At 52.5% G+C, this 12,930-nt stretch overlaps 3 protein-coding genes and 1 non-coding gene across 4 annotated transcripts; 3 read left to right on the forward strand and 1 right to left on the reverse strand.

The window, feature by feature from the left end:
- Nucleotides 1-420: 420 nt before the first annotated feature.
- QC764_117920 (uncharacterized protein) lies at nucleotides 421-4,553 on the forward strand. Its single transcript, XM_062943063.1, has 2 exons — nucleotides 421-2,649; nucleotides 2,707-4,553. Exons 1-2 carry the CDS (start codon nucleotides 1,989-1,991, stop codon nucleotides 4,134-4,136), a joined length of 2,091 nt encoding a protein of 696 aa, XP_062806119.1. The 5' UTR covers nucleotides 421-1,988; the 3' UTR covers nucleotides 4,137-4,553.
- A 222-nt stretch (nucleotides 4,554-4,775) lies between these two features.
- Nucleotides 4,776-4,847, forward strand: QC764_0021380. Its single transcript has one exon. It is a non-coding gene; the product is annotated as a tRNA-Trp (tRNA).
- Nucleotides 4,848-5,371: 524 nt separating this feature from the next.
- On the reverse strand, nucleotides 5,372-9,297 carry QC764_117930 (uncharacterized protein). Its single transcript, XM_062943064.1, has 8 exons — nucleotides 7,918-9,297; nucleotides 7,746-7,858; nucleotides 6,839-7,663; nucleotides 6,747-6,777; nucleotides 6,635-6,690; nucleotides 6,506-6,580; nucleotides 6,253-6,449; nucleotides 5,372-6,198 (listed from the first exon to the last, which is right to left on the reverse strand). The coding sequence occupies exons 1-8, from the start codon at nucleotides 8,026-8,028 to the stop codon at nucleotides 5,417-5,419; spliced, it is 2,190 nt and encodes a 729-aa protein (XP_062806120.1). The 5' UTR covers nucleotides 8,029-9,297; the 3' UTR covers nucleotides 5,372-5,416.
- An 890-nt stretch (nucleotides 9,298-10,187) lies between these two features.
- Nucleotides 10,188-10,982, forward strand: QC764_117940 (uncharacterized protein; the record flags this gene model as incomplete). Its single annotated transcript, XM_062943065.1, has 1 exon — nucleotides 10,188-10,982. One exon carries the CDS (start codon nucleotides 10,188-10,190, stop codon nucleotides 10,980-10,982), a length of 795 nt encoding a protein of 264 aa, XP_062806121.1.
- Between the last annotated feature and the right edge of the window lie 1,948 nt (nucleotides 10,983-12,930).

Raw genomic sequence — 12,930 nt, forward strand, 5'->3', positions numbered from 1 at the left:
CTTTTGCGGGTTTTGTTGTGTGCTTCTTGAATGTTGTATGTCGCATACCCCCCGTTTTTTTGAGCGTGCTTTGCAGAGCGATTTGTGGGATGATAGTAAGCACGCTTTTGCAGAGGATGTAACCTTTTGTGGGATTAGGTCACAGGGCTTGGGGGGTGAGAGTGTTAATATAAGATACTAGATTGCAAAGCGGCTGTTCTCATGATGGTGATATATCTGTGCACTGAGATGGCCTGTCCACGAGAAGCTGGCGAGTTAGTGTAAGGTTAAGACAGGAGGATAGGAGGCGCTCTCCTTGAGGGTTGGGTAGCGTGAGGTGAGCTGTGACTAGCCGGCCGGGCTTCTCCGTATGCGGCTCGGGGTCCTTGTGGCTTGCAGCAGCCGAGACATTTTTTGACTGCAACACGACATGACTTCACACAGGGCTTCTGCTGTGAAGTGTGTGCCGACTTCCGTTGAAGTTTTCCGCCTTTTCGTCTTCCCCACAGGCCAACAACCATATATTATCCACCTTCTCGAAGTCCACCCACGTGTGTAAACTATTGGATCAGAATAGCCCCGAGGGTGCCCGCTGTTGAGTTTACGGATGGTAGGGATGTGACCCCGAACATGCTGTACATTCGGCCGCATTCATGGGAGCTGGCGGACAGCATATTCCTGTGTCGCGTGCTCAACATCCGGATCAGCATTGCACAGTCTGCCCTATGAGAACAACCTGAGTAGCACAGAAAGCCAAGCACAAATAAGCTCACTTGGCTGTATTGGCATCATTGGCATTGCATTGGCAAAGCATTGGCGACATTGCTTGTTGTTGTCTTGGGAGCTCTTGGGGGTGGCTTGACTGTCCTAGCTGCGGGTTCAGTCCTAGGACCATCCTTGACCCCGCGAGCCCCCACCAGTGTCAAGAAGTGTCCACGTGCACGGGACTTGCCTCGACCGCCTCGAACACCACAGGAGCGCAGGCCGAGCAAGAGTCAGCAATATTCCATGCGAGTTTGTCTAAAGCTCTGACTCTTGGAGGCGAAGGTAGGGGCCGGTGCTTAGGCGAAGCTCGGTGGCAGACCAAAGCAGGCTCTTCAAGGGGTGCGGACCCCTGAATGGGAAGATTGGACGATGATGGCCTTGACTATCAGTTTCCAGCTGATCGGGCGGTAAAGACTGATAAAGATGGATCGAGTCACCGCCGAGAGAAGTGTTGGTGCCGAGGCCTGAAAGCAAAGCTTTGTGAAAGCTTTGGAGCTTCACATCAGTAGCGACAGGCAGCTGCCGCCTGGCTGCTCGTTGAAAAGCGGCCCACGCGACCACTTTCCGTATGGGGCAGAGCACAAAATATGGGGGGAGTGGCAAGGTGGCCGGCAGTCGAGCAAGTTGTAGAAATTGCTGAGAGGGCGATACCACGCCTCCAAACTCGCCAAAAAGTGACCAAACGCCCCTCTCTTTAGACTCCATGGCGTTGTGCCACTGCCCGCTGCGTAGATTCCCGTGACAAGACAAACCCTGTCCTGCGGTAAGCTTTCTTTCGTGAAAAGAGAAAAAAAAAACCACATCCCCACCCCTCCTCACATCGGCCATCGTCGCTGCTGGCCCCGAGGGAGTGGACGTTTTATCCATCAAGACCCCTCTCCCGCCTCCCGTGCTCCATCACACCTTCCCCTCTACAAAGTACACAACACCCACACCTACCCACAGATTACTTTACTTAAAAGGAAGTTGAAAACGTTTTGACCTTTTCCCCTTCTTCCCCTTCTTCCCCTTCCCCTCTTCCTTCCGCAAGTCTCAACGAACGACTAGTGGACTAGCCGGGACACTGGCTCGGTTTTAAACTTTACCTTTTCTCCCCCTTCCCACTTCCCTTATTTTTTTCTTCTACACCCTCCCCTACAACTACCCTTATCTTCGGTATCTCTTCCTTTTTATCACCAGCTCGAACCTGAGCATCTGGTTTGTTTGCCAAAGCGCGGGGGGATTTTTACGTACAGAATCGGCAGATGGCCGACCTCCTCCGTCACCATCGTCACCACGCCCCCGGGGCGGGAGAGATCCCTGTCCCCCACGGCCCCTCCACCGGCGACGAGCACGAACACTACCCCAAATCCGTCAGCATGGACCAGCAACATGCCATCTTCTCGTACCTCACCCACCCGGACGACTGCTACACCCCCGAGGGGACGTACTGGGCCGACCTCCCACTCAAGGAGCGGGTCAAGTTTGTGAACAATGTGCAGAACAAGGAGGCCTGGGAGGAAGTCAAGGCGATAGGCAGGATGATGAAGGAGGATCCGCTGAGCCCGGTGTCGTGGTACTGGACGAATGCGGTGCTGCCTGGTGCCGGGCTGGGATTGGAGGGTTATGTGTTGTTCAGTATTGGGAATTTGGAGCCGCTGTTCAGATCTACCTGGCCGCAGTGCTGGGGGAAGAACGCGACCGAGTGCAGCGCCAACTGGGTTGCTTCGGTGACGTATTTGGAGGTTATTGGTATTATGGTTGGCCAGATGGCTGTGGGGGTTATTGGAGATTGGATTGGCAGACGATGGGGGTTGATTCAGGATGCTGCGATCATGTTTGTGGGTTTGCTGATGATCACGGCGAGTTGGGGCCTGGATCTCAATGGCTGGGTTATCTGCTATGCTTGGAGTTTGTCCTTCTATGGTGAGTTTGGGAAGAGAACCGGTGGGAGTTTGGACATTGGCTAACGAGTGATCACAGGTTTCGGTGTTGGTGGTGAATATCCTATTACTGCTACTTCATCGATGGAAAACGCGGTTTCCGCCGGCAAGCTGTCTACGAGAGAGGACCGTCTTCACCGCGGACGCAAGGTCACCATGGCCTTTTTGATGCAAGGTTGGGGTCAGTTTTTCAACCAGGCTTTGCTGATCATTCTCCTCCTGATTTTCCACCACGGCGACGGCAACCCGCCCTACGGCACAACGACCACCCAATGGCTTTGGCGCGTGTCGTTTGCCATCCCTGCTGTCGGTACGCTATGGCTTGTGTACCACCGTGCCTACAAGATGCCGCACGCGGGCCGCCAGCTCGCAGCTGTCAAGAAGAAGAGCAACGTCACAGGTTACGATGTAGATTCCCTCCGCCTTGCCTGCAACATCTTTGGCGGTCGTTTGCTTGCCACCGCTGGCACATGGTTCTGCAACGACGTCTTCTTCTACGGCAACAAGCTTTTCCAGGCTCAGTTTATCGCTGTCTTGAGCGGGCCGACTGAGTCCGTCATGACTGGATGGATTTGGAACTTGTACAACGTCATTGTATCGCTTGTTGGGTACTATCTCGCCTCTATCCTCATCGACAACAAGTTCTATGGCCGCAAGATGATGCAGCAGGTCGGTTTCTTGATGTGCTTCATCATGTTCGTCGTCCCCGCCTTCAACTACGAATATTATACCTCTCCGGCCGGTATCAAGGCGTTTCAGGCCATGTACTTCCTCTCGAGTTTCTTCAACCAATTCGGTCCCAACAGCGTCACTTTCCTCGTGGCTGGCGAGGTCTTCCCTACGCCCATCCGCGCCTCTGCCCACGGCTTCAGCGCTTGCATCGGCAAGGCTGGTGCTTTGCTTGCTTCAGTTCTGTACAACTACATTGACACTCAGACAAAGTTCTATGTCGTTCCATGGTTCGGTCTCGCGGGTATGCTTCTTACCTGGCTTTTCCTTCCTGACACCACCGGCCTCGATCTTAAGGAGCAAGAGCGTCGCTGGGCCTACATCCGCGCCGGTCGCGACCAGGATTACCATGGCATTGCCGTTCACCCCAAGCACCTGTCTCTCTGGGAGCGGTTGAGAGGTGTAGGCAAGAACTACAACCCTGAGCTGGACCGCAGGCAGAAGATTGAGGACATTCGTGAGGAGTGGGAGGGCAAGGAAAGAGCTCGTGCCCAGAAGGAGGCGGGTGGTGATGCGACTGGGATGGATGATTTGAGTGACGATGAGTGGACAGATGAGGTGCATCATTACTTCAGAAACACCCGGGAGCCATCGGAGAAGGAGAGAGCTGCGGCTGTTACTGGCAAGGGTGGAGAGATCATGATGACACCGGCGAGCATTTCGACGCCTTCGAGTGCGGCCATGACCGAGAAGGGTGATGAGGAGAAGCCTGGTTCTTCATCTGCGTCGTCGGCGAGGTAGCAACGTTGGTGACCATGGGGTTTGGTGGCTTTTTGATGTTGGCTGTTTTTTTTGTTGGTGAACTGGTCGAACCGGGATTCGTGCATGATACTTGTGGAAGAGCAATGGAGTTTAGGAGTCTCATGGGGTCCTGTGTCGAGCAAGGAAGAAAAGCACAAGTTTTATTGATCATTCATTTTTGATGCTTGACTGTCCTGCTTTCCCATGTTTCGTGATATCTCATGTGCTTAGCTTCTGACGGTGGTATTTCATTGGGATACCAGAGGTAGCGAGTATGGCTGACAGGCGTGTAGAGGATAGATTGGCGGTGGATATTTCGGATCAGCTAGATGATTGAATTTAATGACAAGGTAAATTGAAGGAAGTATATTTGTTGGATAGTATCTTTGACCAAAATAAAGACATTTCGAAGACGCAGAATACCTCCTCGCTTCCTCAGCAACCCCTATGCACCCCAGACATTTGTGCATTGCATACCCGTTCCGAATATGCAGCACCTTGCCTCTCCCTGCACGTCTTTGACGCTATTACTTAAGAGAAAAAGACCCTGATTTGTCAACGCATTTCCAATAATTCGTGAAGCCATCACTATGATGGTGATGGTGGGGATTGCAAAAAAGGATCTGACTCCAAGTTGTATGACCCCAACCCGATTTGAACGGATAACCTTTCGATCTGGAGTCGAACGCGCTACCGTTGCGCCATGAGGCCTCTTGCTTGATGTGGAGTTGAGTACGAATGTCGGTTTATGAAAAGAGCAGTTCGGAGGTGGCTGCTCCGAAAGCGCAGAGAAAAAAAAAAAAGTGGACGTGGTTTTCCGACAACAAAACAACAACCGGCTAGGGGAGGCGGAAAGGGGTCCGAAAAGGGGTTTGAATAACAAGGCGGTTAGTCAGCATTTTTTTGGCAAGGTGGGGGGAGGTTTCGGGGGGTGTCCGGGGAAGATGATTGGGTAATGCTGCATGGGGCTCCTTGGCGTTTTATAAGCGGGCAGATAAGGCTGTCGGTGGTATTGTTAGGGAACAGGCAAGGAAGGCAATGATCCAAACAAGCTGTTTGGTGTAGGACAGGAAAAGGGTGGTGTCAAGACAGGAGGGGGTCGATCACTCGTCTTTATACTATACAGCTGTGTCACTTGATCCCACCACTCAAACAACGTGATGGTGATGTAATAAATATCCAATTCATCCTCTACTTTGGAGTCCATTCCACAATAAGTCCTCGCTCCCCCTCTCCCCCCCCCCCTTCTTCCCCTTCGCGGTACTTACTTAGCTAACCGGCTAACCGCCCTCCAGACCATAAATAACCCTCACCACCTCCCAGTGCCACGCCGTCCCCCCGTCGATAGGCTTCAAGTCCCTCAACCAGTCGAGATACAAACCCACCGTCTCCCTCGCGTCCATCTCAAACCTCTCGCCGCAAAGCGTGCTTCTTATCCTCCTCAACAGCGGCACCGTCGTGCTCAGATGCAATAACAGCAAGATACCAAAGAAGTTCTGGGTGAAGAAGAACATACAGGGCACGAGCCGCTTGTGCTTGCATGTGGGGGACATTGCCACTGGCCATTTCAGCGAGGCCTTGAGGCACTGGGCTGCGCCCAGGGCGTCGTCTTGGGTCACGCTGTCGGGGTAGTGGAGAGCTTTGTAGAGGAAGGGACGGTGGAGGAGGTATTTGGTGTAGTAATAACGAGAGCGGAGAAGCGCGACTTGGACGTCGAGGACGTAGGGGTATTGAGCCGGAGGGGAGTCGAGATCGGTGGAGTACATCAGTGGTGGTGCTGGTGTCGATACCGCTGGTAGTGATGATGGTTGACTGGTGTGAGACATGGACGGGGAGATGGGCGTGCTGGCTGGGGTGTGGGTGCTGCCGCCGAACATGTCGGTAGTATTGCTGGGGAAGGCTCCTGGGCAATCCTCTTGCCAGCGAAGGTGAGGAGGGAGCATGCCGCGCCATTGTTCCAGTTGAAGGGCCAGCTGCTGGATCGTAATCTGGCTAAGGCCAGGGCTGTTGTTTGCCGAAGTAAAGGGGGTGGGAACACCGCCTAACTGGGCGGACATTGGTGCTGCTGTCGTAAGTTAGCAAAGGCCGCGGAAAAGGATCGGGCAGAGGGAAGTACTGTTGCTGAGGGCGTGGTGAAATCCCACCAGTAGCCGCCTCAGGACAATCTGAGAGGCGAAATGCTCTTGGAAATGAGACTGTTGGTTGCTGATGACATCGTCTTCACAGAAAGGACCGCTAAAAGTCGGAAGTCCTACAGTGTTCTCCATCCTCTCAAGACCTGTTAGCGGGAACCCCAGCTCGAGATTGAGAGAACTAGACGGGCTCTTGTCAGTGAACCATTTGAGCTTTACAGACACCAGGCTACTTACGTCTCCAAGATAGAGCAATGCCAAAATGCTCTCCTGATCAGGTCCGCCCTCGGTGAGGATAGCTCTCCGGGGTTGCTACCCACTTTAGCAGCGATTCCATCAAATTGACCCAAAGCTAGGGAACTGTACCTGGTTATGAGAGCCTGAAGTGCCAAAGAGGTGGAGGCAGTCATTCTCCAAAAGTCCTATGCGCCGATTAGCAATTTGCCTTCCAACAGGTTGCAGTTTAGGAGAGACACACCATCGGATAGAAGCAGCTCCCATAATATGCACTAAACTATTGTTAAGAACTGGCTGGAATGCTTACACACGACATGGAGCAGGGCGTCCTACCTTGCGAGGGCGAATATCTGAACGTTTTCCAGACTGCACTCCGTGAGATCAAACCCCATTCTGCTTCTCGCCTCGTTGAACAAAGCAAGCCCAGGGGGTTGCGCTTTCGAGCCCCCTTTCACCCCACTCGCTCGTCCGTTGTAAACGTGCACAGGTGGCCCTTCTCTTCCTTCTAGCGATACCTCCCCGAGAGCGAATACCAGCAGGGCGATGGTCGAGGATATCGAGTTGCTGAAGCCGCTCCTGTAAAGGGATGGCAAAGTCTCCTGCATGAAGGACTGGCGATCTAGAATAGGGTAAAAGAGGTTGGTAGTGTCGAAGTAAGCCTGGCTCCACATCCGAACGTTTTCCCAGGTCAAGGTCGTCAGAAGCCCAGGCGAACGCTCAGTGCGCATGGTGCCTTCGGAAGGCAGCCCTTGTGACTCTGGGCGATGGACTCCTAGCATGTGCGAGACTCCATCGCGCTCCAGCGAGGAGAAGTTAACGTGTGGCAACCGCGCCTGGATCGAAGCAAACAGCTGCTGTACCGCTGGCCAGCCTAGCATCTGGTGAACAGAGGAAACATATTTGTACTGGTCCTGACCCACCGGTGCGTTTCGAGACAAATCGTGCTGCAAGTTAAATGGTGCTGCTGTCAGCGCTGGGTCAATCATCGCAGCTCCAGCCTGACTGGCATAGTCGGGTGCCTGAAGATGGGGGAAGCCAAGGGCGGAAGGGCCGGCGCTTCCCCGATGGCTTAAATCGTCCACTTTCGTTTCCAAGTTCAGCAACCGATCATCGAGGCCCTTCAACCGTTCGAGAATCTCCACTAGAGTCTTGTCTTTCCTGCACCACGCGTTAGTTGCTCACCGACACAGGAAGCAGGACAGGGCAAAGAAGAAAGGGGCAGGGGAAATGCCGAGCCTACTTGGTGGGAACGGGCTCTCGATAGTTGCATTCGAGCCTGAACTTTTGACAGGTGCCACATTTGGGACGCTGTTCATCGCATCGTTGCTTTCGACTGCGGCAGGTATCGCATGCCTGAAGACAAGGTCAGAGAACATACACTGACCAGTGATAGGGGGGATGAGGGTCCGAACCTGTGCGGCGATGGCGCCTCTCTCCTTTCTGATATTGGAACTGGATGAGGATGCTATCGAGGGGCTGGCATCGACGGAGGCTGATGTCGGTGTTGCTGGAGGGTCGCCCATCTTCTTTAAAGAAGGGCTGACCGCGATCCAAACCGGCCTCGGACACTACGGTCAATCCAGGATGCCCGGTGATCGGTCAAATATGTTGGTTTGGTCTCTGGGGTGCTGACACATGGAAGCAGGCCGGCAGCGGAAGCGGGGATGGGTCGACGATAGCTATGCCCAACCAACACCGACGAGGCCGTATTGGCGGCGTATGGCCCGTCAGCCCAAAGCTGGCTTGGTGGACAGGACTCGCATCAACCATTTCCCGTCCCCCACCTTGTCTTGGGGACTAGGGCTTGGAGGGTTCAGCGATGACGGAGCAAAAGACGGAGCAGAAGACGGGAGGTACCAAAACACAGCGCATGAAACGGTAAGATGGGGGGTGGAACGGAGACTGATGCTGGGCACGGGAGTTATATTTTTCGGCTCCAGCAATGACTCGTGACGTGAGTGGCCAGCCGGTCTTTTGGCTCGCAGCAATAGTTGAGGTTATGACAGGAGCGGGAGGGGGAGGGGGAGACGGAGACAGTTTTGGACACGACGAGGAGGGGTGTAGCATCTAGGGGAAGGGTTCCGTACGGGGCCCTTCGGCGACATCCACGGTATCCAGGTACAGCAAAGAGGTAGGAAGAGAGGGCGTGGGATTGGCCCGGGGGTCATGGAAGATGGAGTCTTCAGAGGGGGCTGGAGAGTTTTCCGAAGCGACACCTCTTTGGGAGGGCCCGAAAAAGTCGGCATGCGCAGGGCCTTGGAACCGGCAGGACGCTACGTCATCGGGCAGGGTGTGTGCAAAGGTGCCAAGCAGTTCCGTTGGCCGTTCAGTCAAGGTTTTCTTCTGCTCGTCCCTCCATCACCATCTCAACTGAGACAGGCGTTCATCCCATGCGGTCAGCCACCATCGACATCGAGATACATCGACCCTTGAGCAGCGATGACCGGTTGCGCTGTCCGCCGTGAAAAGATGATAGCTGCTTGGCTGAGGTAACCGTGTCGGAGATAACTTGGGATCGAGCCTCGCTTGTCGTGCTATGTGTCTGTGTATGTCCAAGGGTTGAAAGGGAGCCATGCCGCCCCGCTTGACTGCGGCTCCTCCCACACCCTCGGGGACTCGACAGCTGGGGTGCTTTCTTCGATGAAGATCATTTCCGCATAGAGTCAAAGCCTGAATGGTCGCAGAAGGCTGTCGAATTGGCGGTTCCTGAGTATCACTGCACGACTCGGTGTAGTGTCACCATGGGGCTCTCATCTTCGCTCTGGAAGTTGTTTCGACGTCAGCGATAGGTTGTCGCCCGTTAGAGGTGCATATCGAGACATTGGTAGTCGGAACAATTTGTTTTTCCGTCGACTTCACGTCATGGACTGCTAAACCTGCCGTGCACGGACCCCTGCATTAGCCGTTATCTTATCCATCTTATCAAACAGTGCGACATCGTGAGCTACGCTGTCGACACGGAGACAGATTCATGCAACATGACAGGGCTGACCACAAACAACACTAGGTTTCATCATGGTTCCTCCAACGGCCAACAGCCCAACAACGTCCCAATCCGCCGGCTAACATGTGCATAGCGATCCAATACTCGGAATTGCCCACACCTACTCTGTGGTCGAGCATCCAAATCAGTGGCGGGTGGCCATTCCTCGATTGACAACACCGCGATTGTGCGTGGCCAATTAATGTGCGGCGGAAGACAACTCTGCACCTCTTAACCATGTTGCCAAGTGGCTATCTTACAAACAGTCTTCTGTCTCAGTCCGAGTGCTCGGAATCTGGCTTGACATGTCACAGTCTGCCAGACCTCATAGGGCTGTAGGGCTGACCAAAGAATTGTCAACATCTGTACAAAAGAACTGGAGTGGGGTTATGCGTCCGGTCTTCTCGGTCTCTGGCGTTCAATCTCGCTCTTGTCATACAAATATTGTTCCTTTCCCACGCCCTACCTTACGCCTCGCAATACAACACTGTTATTCGAGAAGATGCGGTTGGGCCTTGCTCACTCAAGTAGTCATCATTGGCCATTAAACGATAATCCTGGGTATATGCGAGTCAGATAGAACCGTGAAACTTATATAAGCCGAGGCTTGTCCCCTTCAAAAAATGAAGACACCGACCTCGACACCTCAAACGACATACAAAGTCCCTGCCTATTTCAGTTAACGCTCTCAACACCAACATGGCTTCAACTCAAAAGCCAACCATTGTGCATGTCAACGGCGCTTGGCACACACCGTCATCAATGACTAAACTCATCACTTCCCTTCGAACCCTCGACTACGAAGTCCATTGTCCTCGCCTGACGTCGGTGAACGGCGCACGGCCTCCCAATTCTAGCCTAGCTACTGACTCCGAGCTTCTTCGGTCGTACGTCTCCAGCCTTGTTGAGGCAGGTCGCGAAGTCGTCATCGTTATGCACTCATATGGAGGCAAAGTAGGCACCAACGCTCTGCATGGGCTCAGCCGTGAAGCCCGCTCAAAGAAGGGACTTGGAGGCGGCATTGTCCAACTGATCTATGTCTGTGCTTTTGCGCTAGCTGAGGGGCAATCCATGGCAGCGCTTATTGCAGAGTTCGGGCATGAAGAGTCGATGCCTGTTGTATTTAATATCGACGAGGATGGCGGGCTCAGTTTCCGGGATGCGAAGGGACCACTTATTGGGGATGATCTCGGCGAGTCAAACGAGGAAGAGGTGCAAGCGTATCTCGACTCACTAGTGTCGGTTTGGAATGGACTTTGTACGAGGGATACCGTTACAGGTCCGGCTGCTTGGAAAGAAAACCCGGTTGCCTATGTCTATTGCACGAAAGACAACATGGTGCCATTTGAATACCAGAAGTCATTGGTGGCGAATATCGAGAAGGAAGGGAGGGAAGTAAAGACGTTTGTTTTGGAAACTGGTCATTGTCCCAACGTCACGGCCACAAAGCAGCTGGTGGGCGTGATTGATGAGGTCATTGTGGGAGCAAACTGATGGTGTTTAGCTGCCATCTCTGGAGTTTGAAGAGCAGCATGCAGTACTATTATGGTATCACTCACAGAATCTACCTTAGCTCTCATTTGTTTGATGCCCTGGTTTGTGTTCCACAAGTTTCTAGACCGGAATTCACCCGACCGACACAAAATCGACAAATGACTCTCGAATTAAAGCCATAGTCTTCCGTGTATATTTACACTTCATCTTCAGCCAACAAAATCAAGACACCTAAGTCTTTCTGAGTTGCTCCCTGCCAGGTCACTCCAATTCAAGCAACGCCCCATAGTGGAATATGAATGGGCCATTGCTCCGAGTTCAGATTCAGGCTAGAAGATGCCTGGATTTTGAAATAACTATCCTACCCTATTGCACTCAGTCAATACTGAAGAGTTACTTGTGTCGTTTACGTAAGTGACTCTGAGCGAGAGCAATGCATCGACAGCAATTCACCGACATGTTCACTTGACATTAGCATATTGGGACTGTCTCAAGCCTTCACCAGATACCTTGGATATCCACGATGATAGCATTGCTATCGGTCTAGTTGGGTGAATAGCTCATGCTTTATTCTGACAGTCAGCCAACTTGCTCCTGAGTCCCTGACATAAACTTATAAAATATCTCTTCTCGGAATCAAACCCAGATCTTGAAGTCTTCTCTTCTTCCTTTCCATCAAGCTACAGAATACCAATTATCACTTGGTAACGACATCGCACCGAGTCTAACCCTCTCACAATACCAGTGTATTCTAGCAGCTCTACTCGACTCGGGAGGATGTTCACCATCGTTATCAACATGCATGTTGCCTTCAATAACCTTATTGAATGCAGCGGAGTTCACACATTCAAAGACAGAGCTGAGCTTTTCGCCGAGTCCGAGTATGTCACATAACCTGAAGCTGTCACCGAGCCCTGGGGCATCTTAACTCAGGCCAAGAATTGTCTCTCGAGGGAGACTTGGCAAGCGAGATCATCGCTAAGCAGACGGACAGCACGATTGATAACGCTCCAAAGACTTTTGCAGCTGTCAACCCAACAGGTGGCCACGAGACTCTGGCCACCTCCACTGACAACACTGGGGGCGCCAAGAATGCCGGGAGGACAAGAAAGACCTGCAAGACTCGTCCCACCAAAAAGACCAGGAATGCCCGAATGAACCCGGAGTATGTACCTATTTCAGGTTTACGATTCCAACAATCACCTAGGTACCTACTGACACAGGTATATTTTCACCAGGCCGATTACCTACACTAACGGAACCACTCCCTATCGAGTAGAGAACCCGATGCCCGAGGGGGCACTCGGTCTGGCCGCGCCCCGCTGGGCGAAGAAGGATTATTCCGTGTGTGTCACTCTTTATAAGACCACACTAGATTCAAAAGCTGATTCATCACGCTGCTCTCAGATCATCACCGGCTGCCTAGAGCCCCGATGCAGTGGCTGTGTCTACGAGGAGCAAAGCTTGACCGACTCAAGATGGGCTTATTTGGTTAGCAAAGTTTTGATCACAGGGACACGCGTTCGCTCAATTTGAGTAAACAAGAGGGCATATGATAGATGATATCACTTCTAGGGTAAGAATAACGAGATGATTATGATGACGATAGCAGTTATACCTAGGTACCTAAGGCGGTTAGCTCAACAGAAAATGTGCTTTCTCTTAACACCTTATACTCTAAGAATCTTTCATATGGAGATGCTTTCGTATCTTGGGCAAGCACAGGTTATACTTGTTTGAGCCAGGGATCAACCCGTGAAGTTTCCTGCACTTTTAGCACGTTTATTCATCGCTGCCTTACCTTACACACCTTACCTAGAGATCTGTGGGTGCCCTGAAAGGTGATGAAGCGTCCAAGTAATGCCATTGGTTACAAAAGATTCATCACCACCTGTTGAGCAGGCTGTGCTTCAAAATCTTGCTTACCTTGTCATTGTCCGGTTATGGA

This window comes from Podospora pseudoanserina, chromosome 1, assembly GCF_035222485.1.
Source record: "Podospora pseudoanserina strain CBS 124.78 chromosome 1, whole genome shotgun sequence".
NCBI lineage: Eukaryota > Fungi > Ascomycota > Sordariomycetes > Sordariales > Podosporaceae > Podospora > Podospora pseudoanserina.

What these genes read in the sequence shown, in the direction of transcription:
- QC764_117920 (XM_062943063.1), top strand. Translation starts at nt 1,989, where the DNA reads ATGGCCGACCTCCTCCGTCACCATCGTCACCACGCCCCCGGGGCGGGA. An exon ending in TTGGAGTTTGTCCTTCTATG is followed by an intron (nt 2,650 to 2,706) that starts GTGAGTTTGGGA and finishes GAGTGATCACAG; the next exon opens with GTTTCGGTGTTGGTGGTGAA.
- QC764_117930 (XM_062943064.1), bottom strand. Translation starts at nt 8,028, where the DNA reads ATGGGCGACCCTCCAGCAACACCGACATCAGCCTCCGTCGATGCCAGC. An exon ending in GAGGCGCCATCGCCGCACAG is followed by an intron (nt 7,859 to 7,917) that starts GTTCGGACCCTC and finishes CCTTGTCTTCAG; the next exon opens with GCATGCGATACCTGCCGCAG. An exon ending in TCACCACGCCCTCAGCAACA is followed by an intron (nt 6,199 to 6,252) that starts GTACTTCCCTCT and finishes TTACGACAGCAG; the next exon opens with CACCAATGTCCGCCCAGTTA.